Source organism: Anolis carolinensis, chromosome 3 (genome assembly GCF_035594765.1).
Source record: "Anolis carolinensis isolate JA03-04 chromosome 3, rAnoCar3.1.pri, whole genome shotgun sequence".
NCBI lineage: Eukaryota > Metazoa > Chordata > Lepidosauria > Squamata > Dactyloidae > Anolis > Anolis carolinensis.
This window is the reverse complement of record NC_085843.1, coordinates 30912915-30934654: the sequence shown is the minus strand read 5'-3', so window position 1 is coordinate 30934654 and position 21740 is coordinate 30912915. Positions and strand designations below refer to the sequence as shown.

At 41.4% G+C, this 21740-nt stretch overlaps 1 protein-coding gene across 1 annotated transcript; it reads right to left on the bottom strand.

Moving 5' to 3' along the window:
* Nucleotides 1-10064: 10064 nt before the first annotated feature.
* rasl11a (RAS like family 11 member A) lies at nt 10065-14932 on the bottom strand. The gene is made up of 4 exons (XM_003225518.4): nt 14568-14932; nt 13497-13553; nt 12837-12916; nt 10065-11556 (listed from the first exon to the last, which is right to left on the bottom strand). The coding sequence occupies exons 1-4, from the start codon at nt 14686-14688 to the stop codon at nt 11104-11106; spliced, it is 711 nt and encodes a 236-aa protein (XP_003225566.2). The 5' UTR covers nt 14689-14932; the 3' UTR covers nt 10065-11103.
* Nucleotides 14933-21740: the final 6808 nt, after the last annotated feature.

Genomic DNA, 21740 nt, shown 5'->3' with positions numbered 1-21740 from the left:
ATGACATCTATGTTGTTTTGGTTTCCAACAGAAGGCAATATTTTAGTAGCTCAGGAGGAACAACAAGGCGCAGGAGGAACAACTGTCAGCTGTTTTCACCATCTGCTATCTGAGGCAGTTTTCTCACATTGCCTAATGGTAGAGCCAACCCTACCATACCCTGTCTTGAATACGGTATGAACAATTTTTTAATCTGCGTGACAATAAATGATGTCCCTCTCCCCTAAATGAGAAATTGGGTTAAGGGACAATCAGTCTTCCCTGAAGGGCTTTTCAATGTACAATTTTCTTGGTTTCTGATGGGTGCAAAAAAGACAATAGAGGCAGAAACAGCTTTCTAGTTTCATTGGGAACACAGAGAAAGAGGGCTGATCTCAAGTCATGGAACAAAGGAGGTGTAAGCGAGTGGAAAAGAAGAATAACAGCTTTCAGAAAGAAATTCCTGCAGGGTGAAACTGTTAAGGGGAACTATCCATTTTCTTGTTAATAATACAAATGGAACTTCCATCAATATCTGGCAGGAATGATGCTTTTGTAAAAACCGTCTCCTCTGTCTAAATCCTCTTCCTGTCTGGAACATCCAAATATTGCTCAATGTGACGAGACAGCGGATTTCAGCTGGGAAAATGGAATGCCTTCCATTTCATCATGCATTTGAATAGTGTGGCTACCTCACTGACCAACATTAAGGATGAGCACAAGCACAAGGATGCAACCAAAACATTTTTTCCCTAAAGGTGCTGAATGTGGGAAAAAATTCAGATGGACTGTTTAAAAATATTTAGTGGAACATTTGTTTATCATGACTGCATTGAGGAGGCTGAAGATAAACAAAGTGTTATTATTATTATTTCACTGAAGCCCAGCAAAACTTTATCACGTTCACAAGTCCATTGCAGCATGGGCACTATGTTCAATGCTATTACAAATTAAGTGTATCTTGTCTGGAATTTCAAAATCCAAAATACTCCAAAATCCAAAATTGTCCACATGGGTGTCTGAGAGAGTAACTACTTTGATACCTGATGGTTCAATGTATACAAACTTTGTGTCATGCACAAAGCTATTTTAAAGTAGTGTAGGCTATGGCCTATAAAGTCGGCTATATGTATGTAAGATGTATATGAAATATAGCTGAATATTGTGTGTACAAGTAGGATTGATCTCCAAAATGTCTCATTATGTCTGAATATGCAAATACAGCTATTGCAAAATCCAAAACAAAAAACATCCAAAATCTAAAGTACCTCTGGTCCCAAGCATTTTGGATAAAGGATACCCAAACTATACTAAATATTTTTGATCACTGTGACCATGCAAGAGAATATAAATACTACAAAAACTACAGATAGACAACATTACCCATTGACAAAAAAGGCTAGTAATTTTGTTAATACTTATTTTTGCATCACTAGCTAGAGCAATTACTCCATTATGAGAAGGCTACAGGCAAGGATATTTTTTTAATGTATTTCTGTTAGCTTTTCTTTCTTCGCATGTCATGGTTACCACTGTGTCATCCTAAAGAGCTACCTCCAAAACAGCATTACACACATCTTAGTGAGACTGAATCACAGCAACTGTATAAGTCAACCGAAGAGGTATTGTTCTCTAAAGATGACGAATATAGGAAAAGATTAGGATCCACTATTTAAAGATATCTGGTGGAACGTTTGTATATGCCAAATGTAGCTCACATGGATTTCACACATGTGCTGCTTGTTAGCTCCCGTGTCAGCAGGATGGTGAATCCAATTGGGGTTTTAGTCCAAACTTTGTAGGAACTATCCAAAGTGCTTGACTTTTGTGAGAGTTGAGTTCAGCAGCATTTAAAAGGTTCAGATTCAACCTCAGAATGAACTTTTTGCCTTGGTGAAGTGAAAGCTACTAATCCATGCTAATACTCATATAAATCAACATGCATTCGACCTCCTGAGGCAAATGGCAAAATGGTTTTCTCTCTTCTGTTTCATCTAGAAAGGCTTCCTGGCTAATAGTGGACTCTAAATTTATCTTAGGGCAGTAGATTACTGTGGCAGTTGGGGACAGGCCATATGTCACACACTGTTTTGACATCCAAGAGAAGGAAATAGCTTGGAGGAATAAGAAGAATCTGATGCTGATGCCAACTCTGAGTAATGATAAGACTGATCCTACTCTATAAAACTGTTTTGACAACAAGACCAGGTGAAAGCACAACTCTCAGCGCTTTCTGCAAGAAAGTAAAAAAAAGAAATGATAAGGTACACCAAAATCCAAAATCTACAAAAGATCAATACTTAATTGACAAACCAAAATGCATGATATAATCATGCAAGCTTTCCAAGCGTCACCCGCTTCTTCATCAGGCAAAGATGTCAAATGTCAGACATAAAAAGAAGCATGACAATGTTAGAGTCACAGGTCTACATTTTGTCTCAGGAGATTATCACATGAGGCAGATAAACCATAATTGCAGCTGGACTATTTATTTATTTATTTACAGTATTTATATTCTGCCCTTCTCACCCCGAAGGGGACTCAGGGTGGATCACATTATATACATATAGGGCAAACATTCAATGCCCATAAACACATCGAACCGAGACAGAGACAGACAGACAGACGCAGAGGCAATTTAACCTTCTCCTGAGGGGATGTTCGAGTCTGGCCACAGGGGGGAGCAGCTGCTTCATCATCCACTCTGATGGCACTTCCTTACTTCCTCATTCCAACGTTGTAAATTAGTTAAACTTGCCTCCCCACTTTTCCTACTTGATAGATGCAACTATCTTTCGGGTTGCTAGGTCAGCAACAAGCAGGGGCTATTTTTTATTTTTAATTGACGGGTGCTCATCCCGCCACGGGCTGGCCTCGAACTCATGACCTCATGGTCAGAGTGTTTTATTGCAGCAGCTGCTTACCAGCCTGCGCCACAGCCCGGCCCCTGTCTATCACCTTTGTTGGTGGTCCCTATCACACAACATTGTGTGCATCCCGGTACTGGTTTGCCTCTCCCTGCTGTGATTCTCCCATCCCTAGCTATTAACAGATAAAGCCCATTAATAGCTTCCAATCCCACTACATTCCCATCACCTACCTTAATGCAACTTTGCTTCTGTGCTGTGATGTCACAGGATGAGAATCTTCTCCCCCTCCTTCTCATCATTCACAAGCTGGTTGTTTTCCTTTTAAAGTATACATTTTTTATTTTTTGCACAATTGCCCTAAAAGCTAAAAGAATACTAAGAAAATTAAGAAATTGTGGTGATGCAGGAAGGTGGGCTTTTGGGGATGTGCAGAAGTGTGACTGCAGGACCAAGGAATGGCAAAGCAGCAGGATTGCGCTATTGCAGGAAGATGAAATATCAAACATTTTCAACCCAGCATGTATCCTTATCTATGACAATGTGATTAAAGTGGAACAGCAGAATGGTGTGATAAAGTCCTTAGATATTATGTCTGTTGTCAGTTATGATGGCTTAGACCAGAGCTTTCCAAACTCTGTTGCAGCATGTTAGTGTGTCGACTGCAGCGTGTAGGTCTGTCACGCAAACATAATAAGAAACTTCTGAATCTAGGTGAAATAAGTAATAAATATGCCAATTCTGACTTGAGAAAGGACAAGAAGTTGACACAAACATAAGGCAGACTTTCTATCGCCTTCTATTATAAAGGAAGAAATCTCTCACTTCTTCTATTTCACTACCAATTTTCAGTAATAACAGCACAATTTCAGTAACTAGGAAGAGTGGGGGAATTCTTCTGGATCACAGCATTTCAGACACAAAACACATAATGGACTTTGAGAGCTGCTTGATTGCATATCAGCATTTCTACCCCCAGGTTTATATTTTTCAAATTGCTTCTGAAAGGTTCATGAATCTTCAACTACCAAAGGTTAGAGAGGACAAAAGGCATCATCCATGCAAATAACAAAAGCCACAAGAATCCCTGGAACATGCACACACATTCAAATGTTAAAGAAAACCAGCTTACAAATAGTAGTTTGGAATGGGAAAGTGTTTATTTATTTATTTACTTACTTATCAAATTTCTATCCCACCCTATCTCACCCCAAGGGGGACTCAGAGTGGCTTACAACTTGGCACAATTCAATGCCACATCAAAACATAAACATAACAAATTATAAATACACTAAACATTAGATCATTAAACATAAAACAATAACATATCAATACAATCAATACAGAATTTAAAACAGCAATTAAAACAACCACATAATTCATAATCAAAGTCCATTAGTCATTCCAGTTACAGTCACATTAATTCACAGCTGTCTATTGCATTGTAGCTAGTCTCTGAATGCCTGGTTCCAAAGCCAAGATTTTACTTGTTTCCTGAATGCCAGGAGGGAGGAGGCTGATGTGACTTCACTAGGCAGGGAGTCCCACAGTTGAGGGGCCACCACTGAGAAGGCCCTGTTTCTCGGCCCCACCAGCCATACCTGCGAAGAAGGTGGGACTGAGAGCAGGGCCTCCCCAGAAGATCTTAACATACATCCTGGTTCACAGGAGGACAGGCAAGCTGGGCTGGAACTGTTCAAAGTGCTAATGCCAGCACTTTGAATTGTGCTCAGTATTTATTCATTTATTTCGTGTCAAAAGCATTGGTACAACAAATACATTTCAAATAATGGAAATAAAATAAAAAAGAAAAGAAATCACAAGCAACTAAATAGTTTTGGACCAAAAGCGGGCAACAGCAACCGCATTGTCTGTAGCTTTAAACAACTCCTCCTCCGTACATGAGGCAGGGCATTGTGGGCAAGCATACATATGCGGAGTTGTTTGTTCAGCTCCACAGTCACACAAGGTGGAGGATTCCTCCAGGTAGTGCCACCTTGCCAAGTTGTCTTTTGATCTGCCCACTCCACTTCTGAGTCTGTTCAGGGACTTCCAAGTTGCCCATTCTTGGTTTGCCCCTGGAGGAAGACCCTCTTGGGGGGCCATCCAGTTAGAATTGCCAGGTTTAGCTGCCCAGAGGGACACCCTTGCTGTTGCTGTTGTTGTTGTGCTCAGTAGCAGACACATCTGTCATAATGGTATGCTGGCCAATGCCCTCCACCCCACCCCAACCTCTGCCATACACAAAATCACGCATTCTTCCCACAATACTCCATTAGAATTCTATAGATGAAAATCCTACAGTTCCATCCAAGGTCTTGTCTACACATAATAGAAAAAATAATCATTTTGTACGGTCTCTGATCCTGACACACAACATCTGTAACAATTTGTTTTCAACATGTTTCTTTGGGCTTTAATCTGTTTTTTAAAAACCCTTGCCTTTTACCTTGGGATTTACAGAAAATATGGACTTTTTGGCATGTGGCCATCCTTTCAGGAGGCATTCCTTTGCTGTGTCATGTGGATAGGAATTATTGTTGAGTGTAACTGGTTGGTGGGGGGTGAGCATTCACATCACAAAGTTGTTCTTTCCTGAGTTTATTTTTTCATGTTTGTGTATAGAAATCAGTTTATCAGTTAGTGCACCTCTGCATATCACTATGTCAGTATTAGTGCACATCCACTTGACAGATAGTACGTTTATTTGCATGCATGATTGTGGGAGGGAATTGAATATCCACTGCTGTGAAGCTGAAGGCAATGCAAAGGACTGGAAATGTGGACTGCCACCTAACAAGGCGAAGTTATGGTGATCTCACCATGATGTGTAATGTGTGTGGTATCAACAGTGTCACTGCAGGGTCAATGCATACAAGAAAAAATACAGTGCCAAGCAGAACGTTTTTCATCAGTGTAAACAAGCCTCTTGACACATTTGGTCAGGAATAAGTCCCATTGAACACAAGAGATGTACTTCTGAGATATCATTCTTAAATTTAGTCTATTTCAGAGCTAAACATCAGGGCAAGAGTGAGCATGTGCAACAACAGTGCTTTCAGATATTGGGAAGTTACTTCTTAAAATCCATTACTTGCAGTAATCCTTTGTGGGCCCCAGAAAAGTAGTTACTATTGTTACTTTGTTTGCTTTTTACAAAATAATCTACATGCTACTATTATACTCCTCTATCAGACTATTTTAAGGGTTTTTAAAGACATAATTCAGCAAACAAAAAGGTATAGTATGACATAGATTGTTGTTGTTGTCTGCCTTTAGGTCATTTCCAACGTACCACAATCCTGAAGTAAGCCTATCTTGGCATGTTTTGCTTAGGCCAGGTTTGTTTTTGTCTTCCTTGAAGGCTGAGAGTGTGTTACTTGCCCAAGTTCACCGGATGGGTTTCCCTGTCTAAGCAGGGATTTCTACCCTGGTCTACAGAGTCATAGTGCAATGTTCAAACAACTACACCAAACAGCATAGATTCTACAAGGGCACAAAATGTTGTTGGATCTATATATGGTCTACAGCAGTGCTTCTTAGGCTATATGTGGATCAGCAAATGTTATTTGTTAACGTGTCAGGGATCAGTATTATATTTGTGACCATTGGCCACAAATCAATCTTTCTTCCTTCCTTCCTTCCTTCCTTCCTTCCTTCCTTCCTTCCTTCCTTCCTTCCTTCCTTCCTTCCTTCCTTCCTTCCTTCCTTCCTTCCTTCCCTCCCTCCCTCCCTCCCTCCCTCCCTCCCTCCCTCCTTCCTTCCTTCCTTCCTTCCTTCCTTCCTTCCTTCCTTTCTTTCTTTCTTTCTTTCTTTCTTTCTTTCTTTCTTTCTTTCTTTCTTTCTTTCTTTCTTTCTTTCTTTCTTTTTTTTTCTTCCTGGAAACTACACAGACTACCAGCCAATGGCTCATGGAATAGCACCAATCCACAAACCACCACTTTAAGTAACCCCCTTAACTATTTTGGACTTTAACACTCAGAAACACCTGCCAGCTTGGCCAAGCATCAGGTATTCTGGGAGCTTAAATTCAAACTACCTGGAGGCCCAAATCTTGAGAACTACCAGTCCTCAGGCTGCATTTTTCCTGCACCTGAAAGAAAGTGTAAATTATGGCAAAGACCACACGGTGTAGTTCCATAAACAGAAACAGTTCTGTAAGTAGAAATTGAAGGAGATAATTCCCAAAGCACCCTGAAAAAAGAAAAACAGATTATTAAATCAGTAGACTGGCACTTAGGGTAGCTGAACTGCATGCAAGCTGACTGGCACTTAGGGTAGCATGAACTGCACGTGTTCTGGGGACCTCATCAGAAAGGCCAGGAGAAGCATCCCACTTCGCCTGACATCACAGTTAAAAGAGTGTGGCAGCCAGGCATATCTGTGGATCCTCAACTCCCTATTGGAAACTCTTTCCCCATCAAAACTGGGAAGCATTGCTATTCTGCAGAGGACCCGTGCTAGCTCCATTGGAGTTACTGTATTGTCCCCCATGTTGTGGGGGGAATTTCCGATGCTTCTACTCTGATTGGGGGCGGGGTCTCCACTGGAAGTCACATGACGTCGGGTGATAACTGGTGTAGGGCCCCATCCCCAAAACAGGGTAAAAGCGTTCTAGGATGCTAAATTTAACCCGTCTGATGAGGCCCTAGAGCTCCCTAGAAGTTAACTTCTGTCAATAGGAGCAGGGAAGAGACAAATGTTTTGGTGGTTTGAATATTGGACTAGGACTCCAGGAATTGTTCTGTGCCTTCATGTCATTTCTAATGTATGGCGAGCCTAAAATGAACCTATCACAGGGCTTTCTGGGGCTGAGAGTGTGTGACTTGCCCATGGTCTTCTAGGATTTTCATGGCTGAGCAGTAATTTGGACCCTGGTTTCCAGATTCGTAGTCCAACACTCAAACCATTATACCACATTAGCTCTGAAACCAAAGTATAAATCCCCACCCCTTAACTTGTAGGCTATATCTGTGTAGTTCTTTAGATCATGGACTGTACTTAAGACAAGTGCTGATAGGCTAAAACCAAAGTTATAAAACACTAGCTGTGCCCGGCCACGCGTTGCTGTGGCAAAATATGGTGGTATGGGAAATAAAGTATTGAGGAACTGGTGGTAGTTAAGGTAAAGGGTAAACGTTTTCCCCAGACATTAAGCCCAGTCATGTCTGACTCAGAGTGTTGGTGCTCATCTCCATTTCTAAGCCGAAGAGCCGGCGTTGTCCGTAGACTCCTCCAAGGTCATGTGGGATGACTACATGGAGCGGCGTTACCTTCCCGCCGGAGCAGTACCTATTGATGCACTCACATTTGCATGTTTTTGAACTTCTGGGTTGGCAGAAGCTGGGGCTAACAGTGGGGGCTCTCCGCTCCCCCAATTCAAACCTGCAGCCTTTCGGTCCAGAAGTTCAGCAGCTCAGCGCTTTAACACGCTGTGCCATCAGGGGATATTATTTCCTAAAGGTTGTGAATATACAATATTTCTGATTGGTTTTTTTTTGTCTGTTGGAGGCAAGTATGAATGCTGCAATTAGGAAAAATGATTAGGATGTAATGGCCTTGCAGCTTTAAAGCCTGGCTGCTTCCTCCCTGAGTGAATTTTTTGTTGGGAGGTGTTAGCTGGCCCTGATTGTTTCCTGTCTGGAATTCCCTTGTTTTCAGAGTGGTGTTGTTTGCGATATTTTATGTGTTTCTACTGTCTGTGGCCCTGAGAAAACAGAGGATTTTCCAGACTTTGAAGATGGGAATACTTTGTCGGGAGGTGTTAGCTGGCCCTGATTCTTTCCTGTCTGGAATTCCCTTGTTTTCAGAGTGGTGTTGTTTGCAATATTTTATGTGCTTCTACTGTCTGTGGCCCTGAGAAAACAGGATTTGCCAGACTTTAATGATGGGAATACTTTGTTGGGAGGTGTTAGCTGGCCCTGATTGTTTCCTGTGTGGAATTCCCCTGTTTATTTACTGTCCTGGTTTTAGAGATTATATTGTTCTGCATTATTCTATCCCAGTAATTATTTCATATTAAAGTAGAATCTCACTTATCCAACATTCACGTATATAATGTTCTGGATTATCCAACGCAGTCTGCCTTTTCATAATCAATGTTTTTGTAGTCAGTGTTTTAAATTCATTGTGATATTGTAGTGGTAAATTTGTAAATACAGTACAGTAGAGTCTCACTTATCCAACATAAACAGGCTGGCAGAATATTGGATAAGCGAATATGTTGGATAATAAGGAGGCATTAAGGATAAGCCTATTAAACATCAAATTAGGTTATGATTTTACAAATGAAGCACCAAAACATCATGTTATACAACAAATTTGGCAGAAAAAGTAGTTCAATACACAGTAATGCTATGTAGTAATTACTGTATTTATGAATTTAGCACCAAAATATCACAATATATTGAAAACATTGACTACAAAATGCATTGGATAATCCAGAACGTTGGATAAGCGAGTGTTGGATAAGTGAGACTCTACTGTAAATACTACATAGCATTACTGCGCATGGAACTACTTTTTCTGTCAAATTTGTTGTATAATATGATGTTTTGGTGCTTAATTTGTAAAACGATTACCTAATTTGATGTTTAATCGGCTTTTCCTGAATCCCTTCTTATTATCCAACATATTCACTTATCCTGCCGGCCTGTTTACGTTGGATAAGTGAGACTCTACTGTATATTGATAATCTTAAATTATCTGCTTAGAACTGGATTATATGAGGCCCCTTCTTCACAGCTGTATAAAATGCACACTGAAGTGGATTATATGGCAGTGTGGAGTCAAGATAATCCAGTGCAAAGCAGATAATGTAAGATTCTAAATGGGTTATATAGCTGTGTAGAAGGGCCTTGAGTTTACACTGCCATATAATCCAGTTAAAATCAGATAATCTGTGGAAGAAGCCTAAGTGAGGCCTAAATCTGCCTGTCCCCTAACTGAAGCCTGGCTGTCCCTTGGCTGGTTGCTAGGCAACCAAGTGGACAGAGATTAGCCCTCTAAACTGGCAGCAATTGGATAAAAAAAATTATTGCTCTCCCTCTAATTAGGACTTTATTTTTCTTTTCTTTTTGTTGTATCAACCTGGAGGCATGGATGATGGGTTGTGTTGTCAAATTTCGAGGTTGCGGGGCCTGTACTTTTGTTGTTTTGTCCACTGCCCTGATGCCATCACTCTTTTATATATATAGATATTTTACAAAAAACCACACATTTTTACAATTGTATCTAATAGTTTTATTTTGCAATTATATAAACTCATACAGTTTCCCATCTTTTTACAGAATTGGTCATGTTGCAATTCTCTCCTCATATTCAGGTATTGAAGGAACGGGCATCATTTGCTTTTAAGTGAAAATCAATCCATAGGAAGGGCCAACCAAGATATTTTTTCTGCCTGAGGGAAAAGAGGCTCCCTACAACAATTCCATTGGGGGTAGAATCTTATTTTGACATTGTTTATGAGACTTGGGATAGATCTCCATCACTGAATTTTTAAAAATGACACCACTGTAACTGCCATGGATCTATCCTATAGAATCTTGGAATCTGTAAGCTGGAGAGAAAACAGAACTACAGAATTAAAGTTCAAAGACACCCATAACTTACAAATCTTAGGATTCCATAGAATGCAGCCATGACAGTTAAAATGCTACCAAACTGCTATTACTTCAGTAGATACACACTCTTGGTTCTCCATCGCTGAGGTTCTACAGATTACTTTAAAGGGTACAGAACAGGCTGTGGATGGATCCAGGTCTGTTCGCTAACAGAAGAAAATGGTTGGATGGATCAGAAGGAATGGTAAAGAGTCTGTACCCTGCAGCTTCTGCTAGATGAGGCATATGCCTCCCTTTGCCTGATAGTAGGGATGGCCATATCAATGGGATTTCAGTGTGTTTCTGAGTGTGCTGAGGATGCCGGCACCCCAGTCCACCACCCAGTTAACAATGAAATATTAAAAATTAGGACATGTCATGATTGTTACTGAAATCTGACAGAGTAGAAATATGTCTACTGCATGCATCCTAAGTTAAATGTAGAAATTGGCAACTTGGGCCCATCCCTTTCCCAGTTTTATTTTGTTGCAATTAAGACATTTTTTTGGTTGGGAGGAGAATTCATTCATATAAAAACATTGCAAGAAAGTTGTATACTTTCATAGATAAAGCGCTCCAGTACAAAAATAAAATCTTCTTAGAAATATATAGTTTATAAAACAGTCTGTTCAGTAGGAGCTGTAGGCTGCTGGCTATTTGATTTTGTAAGACAGAGCCTGTTTGAAACGTCTCTTGAGATCCTGCATGTTTGGTGATTTGGGGCGGGGAATGACAGAGCACCTCCGTTTGTCTCCGCTGCCACAGCTGTGTGCTTTGCTGACTTCCTTGCAAAGATATTGAAACACGTCGCATACCCCTTGGTAATTATCACTAGTGGAAACTTCTAGAAACACGCTGCCCAGTTCATTGGCCAACTGGAAGCCATCATTCACCGCCACCTGTCGAGAATGAGTCAAGTCCCCTTTGTTACCAACTATGACAACAGGAGTTTTTGCATCAGGGCGAATCTTCCGAATGTGTTGGTAGAGTGGACGAATAGACCGGTAGCTATTGTAGTCTGTAATAGAATATACCAAGAGAAAACCGTCCGCCCACTTAAGACACCTGGATAGCGAATCCAACGTCTGTGCAATGTCTTCTTGAACCTGGAAAGATGTAAGCATGTTTGTTTAATACATTTGGGAATGAGATTAAAAGCTTTTACAAGAACTCTTGGAAATGCTGCTCATTATCTAGTGTAGCTTTGGCTCAGGATTTATCCATTGTTTTGAAACAGAAATGTCACCTTCTTAAATCTATTCCAGCTCAAAGTCTTCGAAGAGTATGTAACATTGGATGTAGTATGATTTCCCCCCAGTGTTTGAAACTACACTTATGTGTGTGGCAGCTACACGTGTGCTTATCAATGCCTGCATTTAAATCCAGAAGGGATAATCAAAGATAAAGTTTGTTCCTTGTTTAATGAGCACTTTCAGCTCTAGTCAGCGAGATGCATTACTGATGCTGATAATGCTGAAGCAAAGCGGTACAAGAAGGCTTTCAGCACAGCAGATTCTGTTCATTGTGCAGCATCATATCCTAAATGGTCTAAGCCAAATAGCTTCAACCACAATTCCCATCAATTCTAATAGGAGTTGTAGTATAGGGCACTGTGTTTAAGAGGCTGGGTGTAAAAGATCAGCATTTAAAAAACTGAAATCCTACCAATGATTACGTGAACATAATGGTGGCAAAGCTTGGGGAAGTTACTTTTTTGGACTACTGTTCCAAGAATCCTGACCAGGATTGAAATCAGACTGTACGTTACATGCTAAACTTGTACAAACAGAGGCAAATAATTGAAATTAAACCCCATCCATGTACCTAGGTCTTTTCAGTTTGCTTCTTCTTGCCTGTCCTATGAGACAGATTTAATTGCTAGATCAGAGAAGACTTGCTGAATCAATTGCTGAAGGGTAAGTCAATAATTATGTACTGTATATCCATTGATTGAGTGGGTCTATCAAGTGGGTCTAGGCCAAAATATTACTTTAAAGCAATACAAGACTGTATCAAGGTGGTTGGATCATTGCAATCAATGAGAGTTTCCCTTACACCAGGGGAAAATTTAATTGAACTGGTGAAGTATATGTCCCCACCAAGACAGCCATACTAGTGGTCTAAGTTGATAAAGGGGCTCTATGCCACCAAACATATATCTAATCTGTGAGGTGAAGGGGCAGAGCTCTCCATCTTGCACATAGAGGCAATTAATTTCACAAAGATATTGAGGATACCTCCTTGTTTGACAATGCCCACCAAAAGTATTTACATTGTGCAACTAGGGATTGTACAATTGGAAGTCACCAACAGGCTCTTGGCCTTAAAATCACTCAGTGAATAAATGAAACTCAATAAGTAGGATATAGGTAAGATTATTCCATACCTCAATACATCCTGGGGTGTCTTGGATTTGCAAGAAAATTTGATCACCTTCAACATGAACAAGTCTTGAATACAGATTACCTGAGGAGGTAAGAATGAAATATCATTAAAAAAACATTCAAGTAGAAATTCAACTCTTATTAAACAGAAAGTTAATTCTTTTCTCATGTAAAAGTGAGAGGGGCCAAGGGGGATTTGAAAGGTGCAAGTTCATGTCCCAAACAAAACATGAAGCCTTCTCAGTGATTTTAGACAAACATCAATTTTCTTATCCTAATCTATGTTGTAGGGTTGTTGTGATGACAAAATGGTGCATTAGGGGGAAAGTATGCAAGTTGTCCTGAATTTTTGGTGGAACGATGGAATACAAACTGTAGAGATACATTAAATAACTGGGCCTTTAGAAATCCCTGTTTCTCTTCAATACTTCTCTCTAGTGGAAAAGAACCAATGTGGCATAGTGGTGTGAGTGTTGGACTACGATTCTGGAGAGCAGGAAACCTTGTGATATTAGGGTTACCATACATCAGAAATGACTTGAAGGTGCACAACAAATGGATAGATGTATAGGGATAGAAAGTTTCATGGGAGTCCCTCCACTTTAGCCACCACCCTCAAAGAAAAGGACATTCTTACAAAGGAAGAAAAGGCAGAAACTTACCAGTATTGGGTTCATAATCTCCAATAAATCTCCTGGTCAGGTACCGTACTATCATTGCTGAAAAGAAGCAGAGTCCTTGGGTTACTAAAGCAGTTGGGAAAGATCTATCAATCCACATACCATTTGAGCTTAAAAATGAATTTCGAAAAGGAAGACAATGTAGGCAGCTTTGTTCAAGATATCTACATGGTATGGACCATAGCTTGGAAAGGCTACTCTTTCCAGGTTACAGAATAATTGAAGACAACCTATATCCCTTCCCCCACTATATGCCTGCATCAATGGAGGCATTTTCTGCTTGGCACAACAGGTATTGTAGCTACTTGGATGGAAAGCTGGATGCCCCTTGAATGCTTGGAGACAGCACAAAACCTTTCTGCAGCTGCTGTTGCAATTTTTAAAGATTGGAACCCTCTAACCCAGGAGAACATGCTCCAAACTGGGTTGCTGTGAGTTTTCCAGGCTGTATGGCCAGGTTCCAGAAGCAGGTGAAAGGTCAGGAAAGAATGCTTCTGGAAGGTGGCCATACAGCCTGGAAAACTCACAGCAACCCAGTGATTCTGGCCATGAAAGCCTTCAACGACATAATGCTCCAAACCTTTTGGTGGCAAGAGGAAATGTCCTTTTCTCTCCAATACTTCTGTGTGCCATTCAAGACACCTGTCGCTTTAGGGCGACCCTATGCCTTTTCGGGGCTTTTCTTAAGTAAGGGATACTCAGAGGTGCTTTTGCCAGTCCCTTCTTCTGAAATATAGCCGACAGCACCTAAGATTCGCTGGCAGTCCCCATCCAAGTACTAACCAGGGTGACCTTGTCTGTCTTCCAAGATCAGTCGGGCTTTGGCGCTTTTAGCGCATTTCAGCCTTCCTTTCCCTTTCTCTATATCCTTTGAACCGATACCCTGGAAGTTACTGTATTTTTTCAGTGGGGAAAACGAAGCAGAAACGTGGGCACGTGTCCCCCTCTCCCTCTTCGCTCTCCCCTCCCAAAGCGGTCTCAGCCCGGGTCATAGCTGGCCGCCGCCCTTCCTTTTCCCTGCGGTCTTGAGACCCACGGCGCTGGCTTCCTTACCGCTTTTGCCCACGCTCCCGGTGCCCAGCACGGCCAGCTTCACGTCCTTGACGAGGAAATCGGAGGGGAGCTCTTGGATGGGTGCGAGGAGGTAGTTGTGAGACATGATCCGCGGCCGCATGGGAAGGCAAGCGCCCCAACCCGAAGCCCCACGGAGACGGTGCGGAGGAGGGAGGAGGACGGCACAGGCGGGCAGCAGTCTGTCCAAAGCACCCAGGTCTGTCTCCCTCGCGGTTCAGCCGCTGCTTTTGGAGCCACGCGTCGCGCGTGGGGCTTTTGAAGGGGGGAAGCCGCGCCTCTGCCCATCTTTGGCGACGGGGAAGGGCTGACGCACGAGGGGAGGGCGGGGAGGGGGCTTGCGGCGTTGCAGACAATAGGAGCCGCGCCTTGGCTTTGCCAGAAGGAGAAGTGGCCACCGCAGGAGTTGCCTGCCTGCTCGCCTTTGAGCCTGAACGATGGGAGCTACCTTGAGCTGCCTGGCCTCTTTGGGAGATGCACCCACTCTGCCCTTTGGCTCTTTTGTTGAGTCTGGTGGCGCAGAATCACCCTGCCCTCAAGTTCACCCTTTATGAGGCACTGGGATGATGTAATCTTCCCTTTCATATCTTCCATCTTCTGCACACACAGAACCCCTCAGCCCTGAGCAGTAGTGGAACCAGTCCAGACATGGGTCATCTTACGGAGTGAGCACTGAGCGCCATCCCTCATTGTTGAGCCTGGAACCCCAGGTTTCAGCAGTGGCCCGGGAAGCTTTTGCACAACTAAAACTTGTGCATAGATTACTGCAATGCGCTCTACATGGGGCTGCCTTTGAAAACTGTTCGGATGCTTCCGTTGGTCCAACAGGCAACAGCCAGGCTGCTCACCGGAACGGCGTATAGGAAGCATACCACTCCCCTGCTACATCAGCTCCGCTGGCTGCCAATCTGCTACCAAGCACAATTCAAAGTACTGGCTTTAGCCTACAAAGCCCTAAACAGTTCCGGACCAGTCTATTTGTCCAAACGTATCTTCCTCCTATGTACCACCTCGGAGTCTAAGATCATCTGGGGAGGCCCTGCTCTCGATCCCACCTTCTTCACAAGAACGATTGGTGGGAACGAGAGACAGGGCCTTCTCAGTGGTGGCCCCTCAGATGTGGAACTCTCTCCCTAGTAATATTAGATCAGCCTCCTCCCTCCTGGCCTTCAGAAAGAGAGTAAAACCTGTCTTTGGGAGCAGGCCTTTGAAAAACAGCGCAGTGCAATAAGTTGACTTGGAAATCATGCCATTGATTATGGAACCACCTTAGACCGTGCTTTTGGATGACATGTCCTAAAATTTGAATGTATTTTAATTATGTTTTTATGTATGTATTTAATCTTAATTTTATTTTATTCCAAGTTTATGTTTTTATGTCTAAGGCGCTATGCAAGTGCCATCTGTAAGCCGCCTTGAGTCCCCCTTGGAGTAGAGAAAGGTGGGATATAAATATGGTAATGTAAAAAGGTAAAGGTAAAGGTTTCCCCTGACGTTAAGTCCAGTCATGTCTGACTCTGGGGGTTGGTGCTCATCTCCATTTCTAAGCCGAAGAGCCAGCGTTGTCCGTAGACTCCTCCAAGGTCATGTGGCCGGCATGACTGCATGGAGCGCCGTTACCTTCCCGCCAGAGCGGTACCTATTGATCTACTCACATTTGCATGTTTTCGAACTGCTAGGTTGGCAGAAGCTGGAGCTAACAGCGGTCGCTCATGCCACTCCCAGAATTTGAACCTGTGACCTTTCGGTCTGCAAGTTCAGCAGCTCAGTGCTTTAACACACTCTGCCACCGGGGCTACAAAAATATGGTAAGTAAGTAAGTAAATAAATACTTAAATATGGTAAGTAAGTAAATAAATAAATAAATATAAGTGGTGATTGATTGGTTGATTTACATACAGTAGAGTCTCACTTATCCAACATAAACGGGCCGGCAGAATGTTGGATAAGCAAATATGTTGGATAATAAGGAGGCATTGAGGAAAAGCCTATTAAACATCAAATTAGGTTATGATTTTACAAATTAAGCACTAAAACATCATGTTATACAACAAATTTGACAGAAAAAGTAGTTTAATATGCAGTAATGCTATCTAGTAATTACTGTATTTACAAATTTAGCACCAAAATATCACGATGTATTGAAACATTGACTACAAAAATGTGTTGGATAATCCAGAACCTTGGATAAGTGAGTGTTGGATAAGTTAGACTCTACTGTACTTTATTTTGACCTCATCTTTCTCCCCAGAGAGGGACTTAGCAACAGACAATACAATTTAAACAACAACAACAACAACAACAGCAACAATAATAACTTTATTTTTATTCCGCCCTATGAGGGCAGATTCCAACATACAACGGCAAACATTCAATGCTTTTGTAAGAACAGACAAATGCTGGCATAATGCATTAAAGTAGGAATGTGCTGTGTTTCTTCAATTCTGTATTGGATTATTAGACTGTGACCTGTTAGGATCATAACATATTGGGTAGCAAGAGTTTCAGGAGTGTTCCTTTAGTTTATTGGGTAATAGAAGATCACTGGGGCACATAAATATCTTGTTTCTATTCGATGCTCTCAGCAGACAAAGATTCAAGTAGACTTCTTTAAAATTACTTGAGTTTTACCCACAACTTTGTGTATTTAAATATAATGGTAGATTTAAAGCTTTAAAAAGTTTCAGTTTGTACCTTGAACTTATAGTCTTTAACAGTCTTATTAAAACTATGTTGCTCTGTGTAGCTCTCTTTTATAACAGTCTACTTCCAGGGAACACAAGCCTCAACTGACTTCTAACATTGACTTCTGTACTCAAACAGACTCAAGCCTCAACTGTCATCCTTTTAAAACTGTATTCTAAACAGTCACTGAACCAGTCACATGTTCTGCAGCCCCACCCACTGCCTCAAGTACATAAAGCTAAGAAAACTGCAAACCAAAGAAGACATACACTTCAGGAAATAAACAACACATTATAAACAGACAATACTTTAGATAGAGGAGGCCTGAGAAGGTTGCTTTCTCCAACATTCTGGAACACCCGCTATATAAACATTTCTAAAAATGTTTCTAAAAAACATTTCTTAGTGCTGTAATGTATAGATAGCTTTTTCTGAAAGTAAGCAATGGTGCTCTAGAATAGAAGTATGATAAAAAAAATTAAAATGTAATCTTTTGTGTCATTAAAGATAAAGATATTAAAATACATTCAAAACTATATTTCAAAAACTATATAGCCCCACCCCACCCTCCAATCTCACCAACACCAAGCCATATAGGACTTTTTTCTTCCTTATGTGAAAGCACAGGAAGGAGTCTCATTAACACATGAGGTTGCCTAAGCATACCTTCAACACTGGTATTCCAGTCAATGGCATTCAATACTCTGATATGTATATGTATGTATGTGTGCATGTTAATGAGGTTAAAGTGGCATTGACTAGCTCAAATGTTTTGAACAGCCATACAACATACTGAAGAAAGGTTCACATTACACCATTACTATTTCCATGCCAGGGAACAGTGCTCAGATGTAAACAGATATAGATAGAACTTGGAAAATGTACTTTTTTGTTCATGCTGGCTGGGGATTCTGGCAGCTGGGGACTGTAGTTTTAAAAGTGAGCTTTCCAAGCAATCTGGAAAGCAGTTTCTAATAACTACAAGTGTATTCTTAATACCAGCTCATGTATCCCAGATAGGTGCATACACGGTGATTCCGAGATATTTATACTCATATTTATCAAAGTAGCGAAAGGCCCATCAGCTAAACTGGCTGCTTATATGGCAAGCCAGGGAAATAAAGCCACAAACTCTGTTTAATGCTCAGTTTGCTGGGTTGGTGGAGAAATGATCTGTAGATGTTCAGACACCTAAAAAGACAAATGAATGGATCTTAGGGCAAATTAAGCCATGACTCTCACTAAAAGTGAAGATGACTCAATTAGGTCTGTCACACCTTGGACCTTTCATTAGATAATCTGTCTCTCTGTAAACGAGATCAATGCTTGATAAAGTGGAAAGCAGTAGGAGAAGAAAGGGGCTGCCTTCCAGGTGGACTGACTCACTCAAGGAAGCTACAGCCCTGGATCTGGAGGACCTGAGCAGGACACTTGAGGCCAGGCATCAGATGGTTGTTCATACATAGAGTCACCATAGTCAAAGTTTATGGTAAATAACAACAAAAATCAATTTCTCAGTTGCTGTCCTAGCAACAGCTCCTTACAGAGCTGTCCAAGGTACTGTTTTATACCTGAACTCATGCTTTGCCTTTGCTTGTTTCCATTGCTTTAGTTTTCAACAAAACTGGAAATTTTCTAGAACCTCTGTTTCTAGCAATATTAACCAGTAAATATTAACCAGTACAGACAGTAGTGAGGAATGATGGGAGTTACTGTTCAACAGCACCAGAATTGCTGCATAATCCCCATCTTTGCTTTACTGGGATCAGTTCTTGTCTTGGCTTTTCCTAGCCCTACTGTGCTTTGCTAGAACCAGTATTTTGGTCTCACTCTGTTTTCTCTGTCTTTGCTTTGCCAGGATGCCTTTATAGAATTATATATTTGGAAGAGACCACAAGGGTAATTCAATTCAATTCCTTGCCATGCGGAAATACACAATGAAAACACCCCTGACAGGTGGCCATCCAGCCTCTGTTTAAAAAACTCCAGAGAAATAGATACCACTATGCTCAGAGGAGGCAGCACATTCAACTGCCAAACTGCTCTTACAATCAGAAAGTTCTTCCTAATGTTCAGTGGGAATCTCTTTTAATATAATTTGAATGTATTGTTCTGTGTCCTCATCTCCAGAGCAGCAGAAAATAAGCTTGTCGCCTCCTCAATGTGACATTCTTTCAAATATTTAAACATGGCTATCATGTTCCTTGGAGCCTTCTCTTCTCCAAGCTAAATATACCCAGCTCTCTAAGCCATCCTCATAAGCCTTGGCTCTGGACATTTGATCATTTTGTTCCAGCTTGTCAATATCCTACTTGATTTATTGTGCCCAGAATTGGGCACATTATTCCAGGTGAGGTCTCACTAAAGCAGAACACCCAAACTGCCTTGCACAATGCCTGAATCAAAACAATCATCTTTCAAACTCATTCTTCAATGGGTTTCCGATAGATAAGACATTTTATAAAGCAATATCAAATTGGGCCAAAACCAGCATATCTGTTATCTAAACAGAATTGCTCAACCATTTTCCAGGCAGCATGGCGAATCCAGTGGGCAGCAGGGAAACTATCACCCTGAACCCTGCATCAACACTTTCCCCATCCCACAGGGGAAAGTGTTGCCACCCTCTTACCTCTGCGCTGGCTCCGTTGTAGCCAGTGATAACTTGGAAAGCCTCCTGTGTTCTTTGGGCAGCATACTAGGATTCTGCCAAGACACTGGAAGCATGCAGCCCCACCAGAAGTAGCCTTGCATTGTCTGATGGCATCTGGCAGGCTGGTCCTTCCTGGCATGTTGGAATCGTCCTCAATGTGAGAAAGTCATTGGACACTGGGAGGCCAGGGTTCAAACCCCCTCTTGGCCATGGAAGCCCACAAGATGGCCTTTTGCAAGTCGCACTCTCTCAGCCTCAGAAGAAGGCAAAGTCAACCCCTCTCTGAATAAATCTTGCCAAGAAAACCCCATGATAGATATGCCTTAGGGTCACTGTTTCAACCTTGTCACGTGAGCCAGATGAAGCATCCCACTTCTCCTGGCTTTGTTGAAGAAACAAAGGGGCAGTGGGCTGATTGTGCATCTTAGAATCAATGGAATCTTAGAATTGATGAAATATAGTATATATAGTCAATCTTCCACATTTATGGATTTAAGTTTTGTGGATTTGATTATTCAAGATTTGATTATTCATGGATATGATTAAAATGTGCTCTCTATGATGTGGTTTGAAGCCATTGTTCCGCATCCTAGTTCCAGGGCAGCAGGAGGGAGCAAGCTTGTTTTCTGCTGCCCTGAAAACTAGGACACGGAACAACGGCTTCAAACTATAGGAAAAGAGATTCCAGCTGAACACTAGGAAGAACTTCCTAAGTTTGAGAGCTGTTCAGCAGTGGAACTCACTGCCCCGGAGTGTGATGAAGGCTCCTTCTTTGGGGGCTTTTAAGCAGATGCTGGATGGCCATCTGTTGGGGGTGCTTTGAATGCAATTTTCCTGCTTCTTGACAGGGAGTTGGACTTGATGGTCCATGAAATTGCATCCAGTTCTATGATTCTATGATTCTATCTGAAGAACCTAGAGATTCTTAGAGAGGTGTTTCCTCAAGTAAAAGAAAACAGCACTTTTATCATTGACGTGTTTTCACTTCTGTAGGCGTCCTTTGCCCCTTACACTAGTGGATATGAAAGGCTTACTGACTGTATAGGTTTGAGAGAGGCAAACAGGCCAAATTCACAGAAACTTTAGAAGTTTTTACTTCCATTCTTACTCTTCTTTTTGACACACAAAAACAGGTAGTATTTTCCCCCTAGTGACCCATAAAATACAAAACTCAGCAGGTTGTGTCAAGTTACACGTATGTTGTTCCACTGAGACAAATAAACACACAACTCTTCTAGCTACACCTGTTTTCTCCATCTCCATATTGATTTATTTCTAGTCACAGCATGCTACTCATTCAGTGTGTCTCATGAGTTTTTCCAGTGTATTCATTCGTAAATAATGCCATTAAACTTTGAATATCTCAGTGAAATTGCAAAATGAGTGACAAACTTAAAAACATTGCTTGAGCATTGTAATAAACTTACATTACAGAAATATTATAAGACACTTCTGTTTAAACTGAGAAATGACAACTTCATGAATCACATTTCCTCCCCTGTGTAAAGAAGCAAACAAAAATCCAGACACTGAAACTAATGAATTCTAGCATTAGTTCTCCAAAGAGATATGTTTCATAACTGCTTTGTTGAAATTTGCAGGGAACTCATATGTAAGACAGCTGGAAGTAACCTGTTTATGAATTCCAGAAGCATTGTGATTAATGAATATGTGCGAAGAGAGGCAGTTAAGTAGCTAGCATTCTAAATTGTTCAGTTCCAATGTGAATTCAGTTTCAATACAGGCAGAGAAATAATGTTAGTGGGACACAAATATGGAGCATGTTAGCATTAACCCAAAGTCGTTACTAACACATT

What these genes read in the sequence shown, in the direction of transcription:
- rasl11a (XM_003225518.4), bottom strand. Translation starts at nt 14,688, where the DNA reads ATGCGGCCGCGGATCATGTCTCACAACTACCTCCTCGCACCCATCCAA. An exon ending in CGGGAGCGTGGGCAAAAGCG is followed by an intron (nt 13,554 to 14,567) that starts GTAAGGAAGCCA and finishes GCTTCTTTTCAG; the next exon opens with CAATGATAGTACGGTACCTG. An exon ending in AGATTATGAACCCAATACTG is followed by an intron (nt 12,917 to 13,496) that starts GTAAGTTTCTGC and finishes TTACCTCCTCAG; the next exon opens with GTAATCTGTATTCAAGACTT.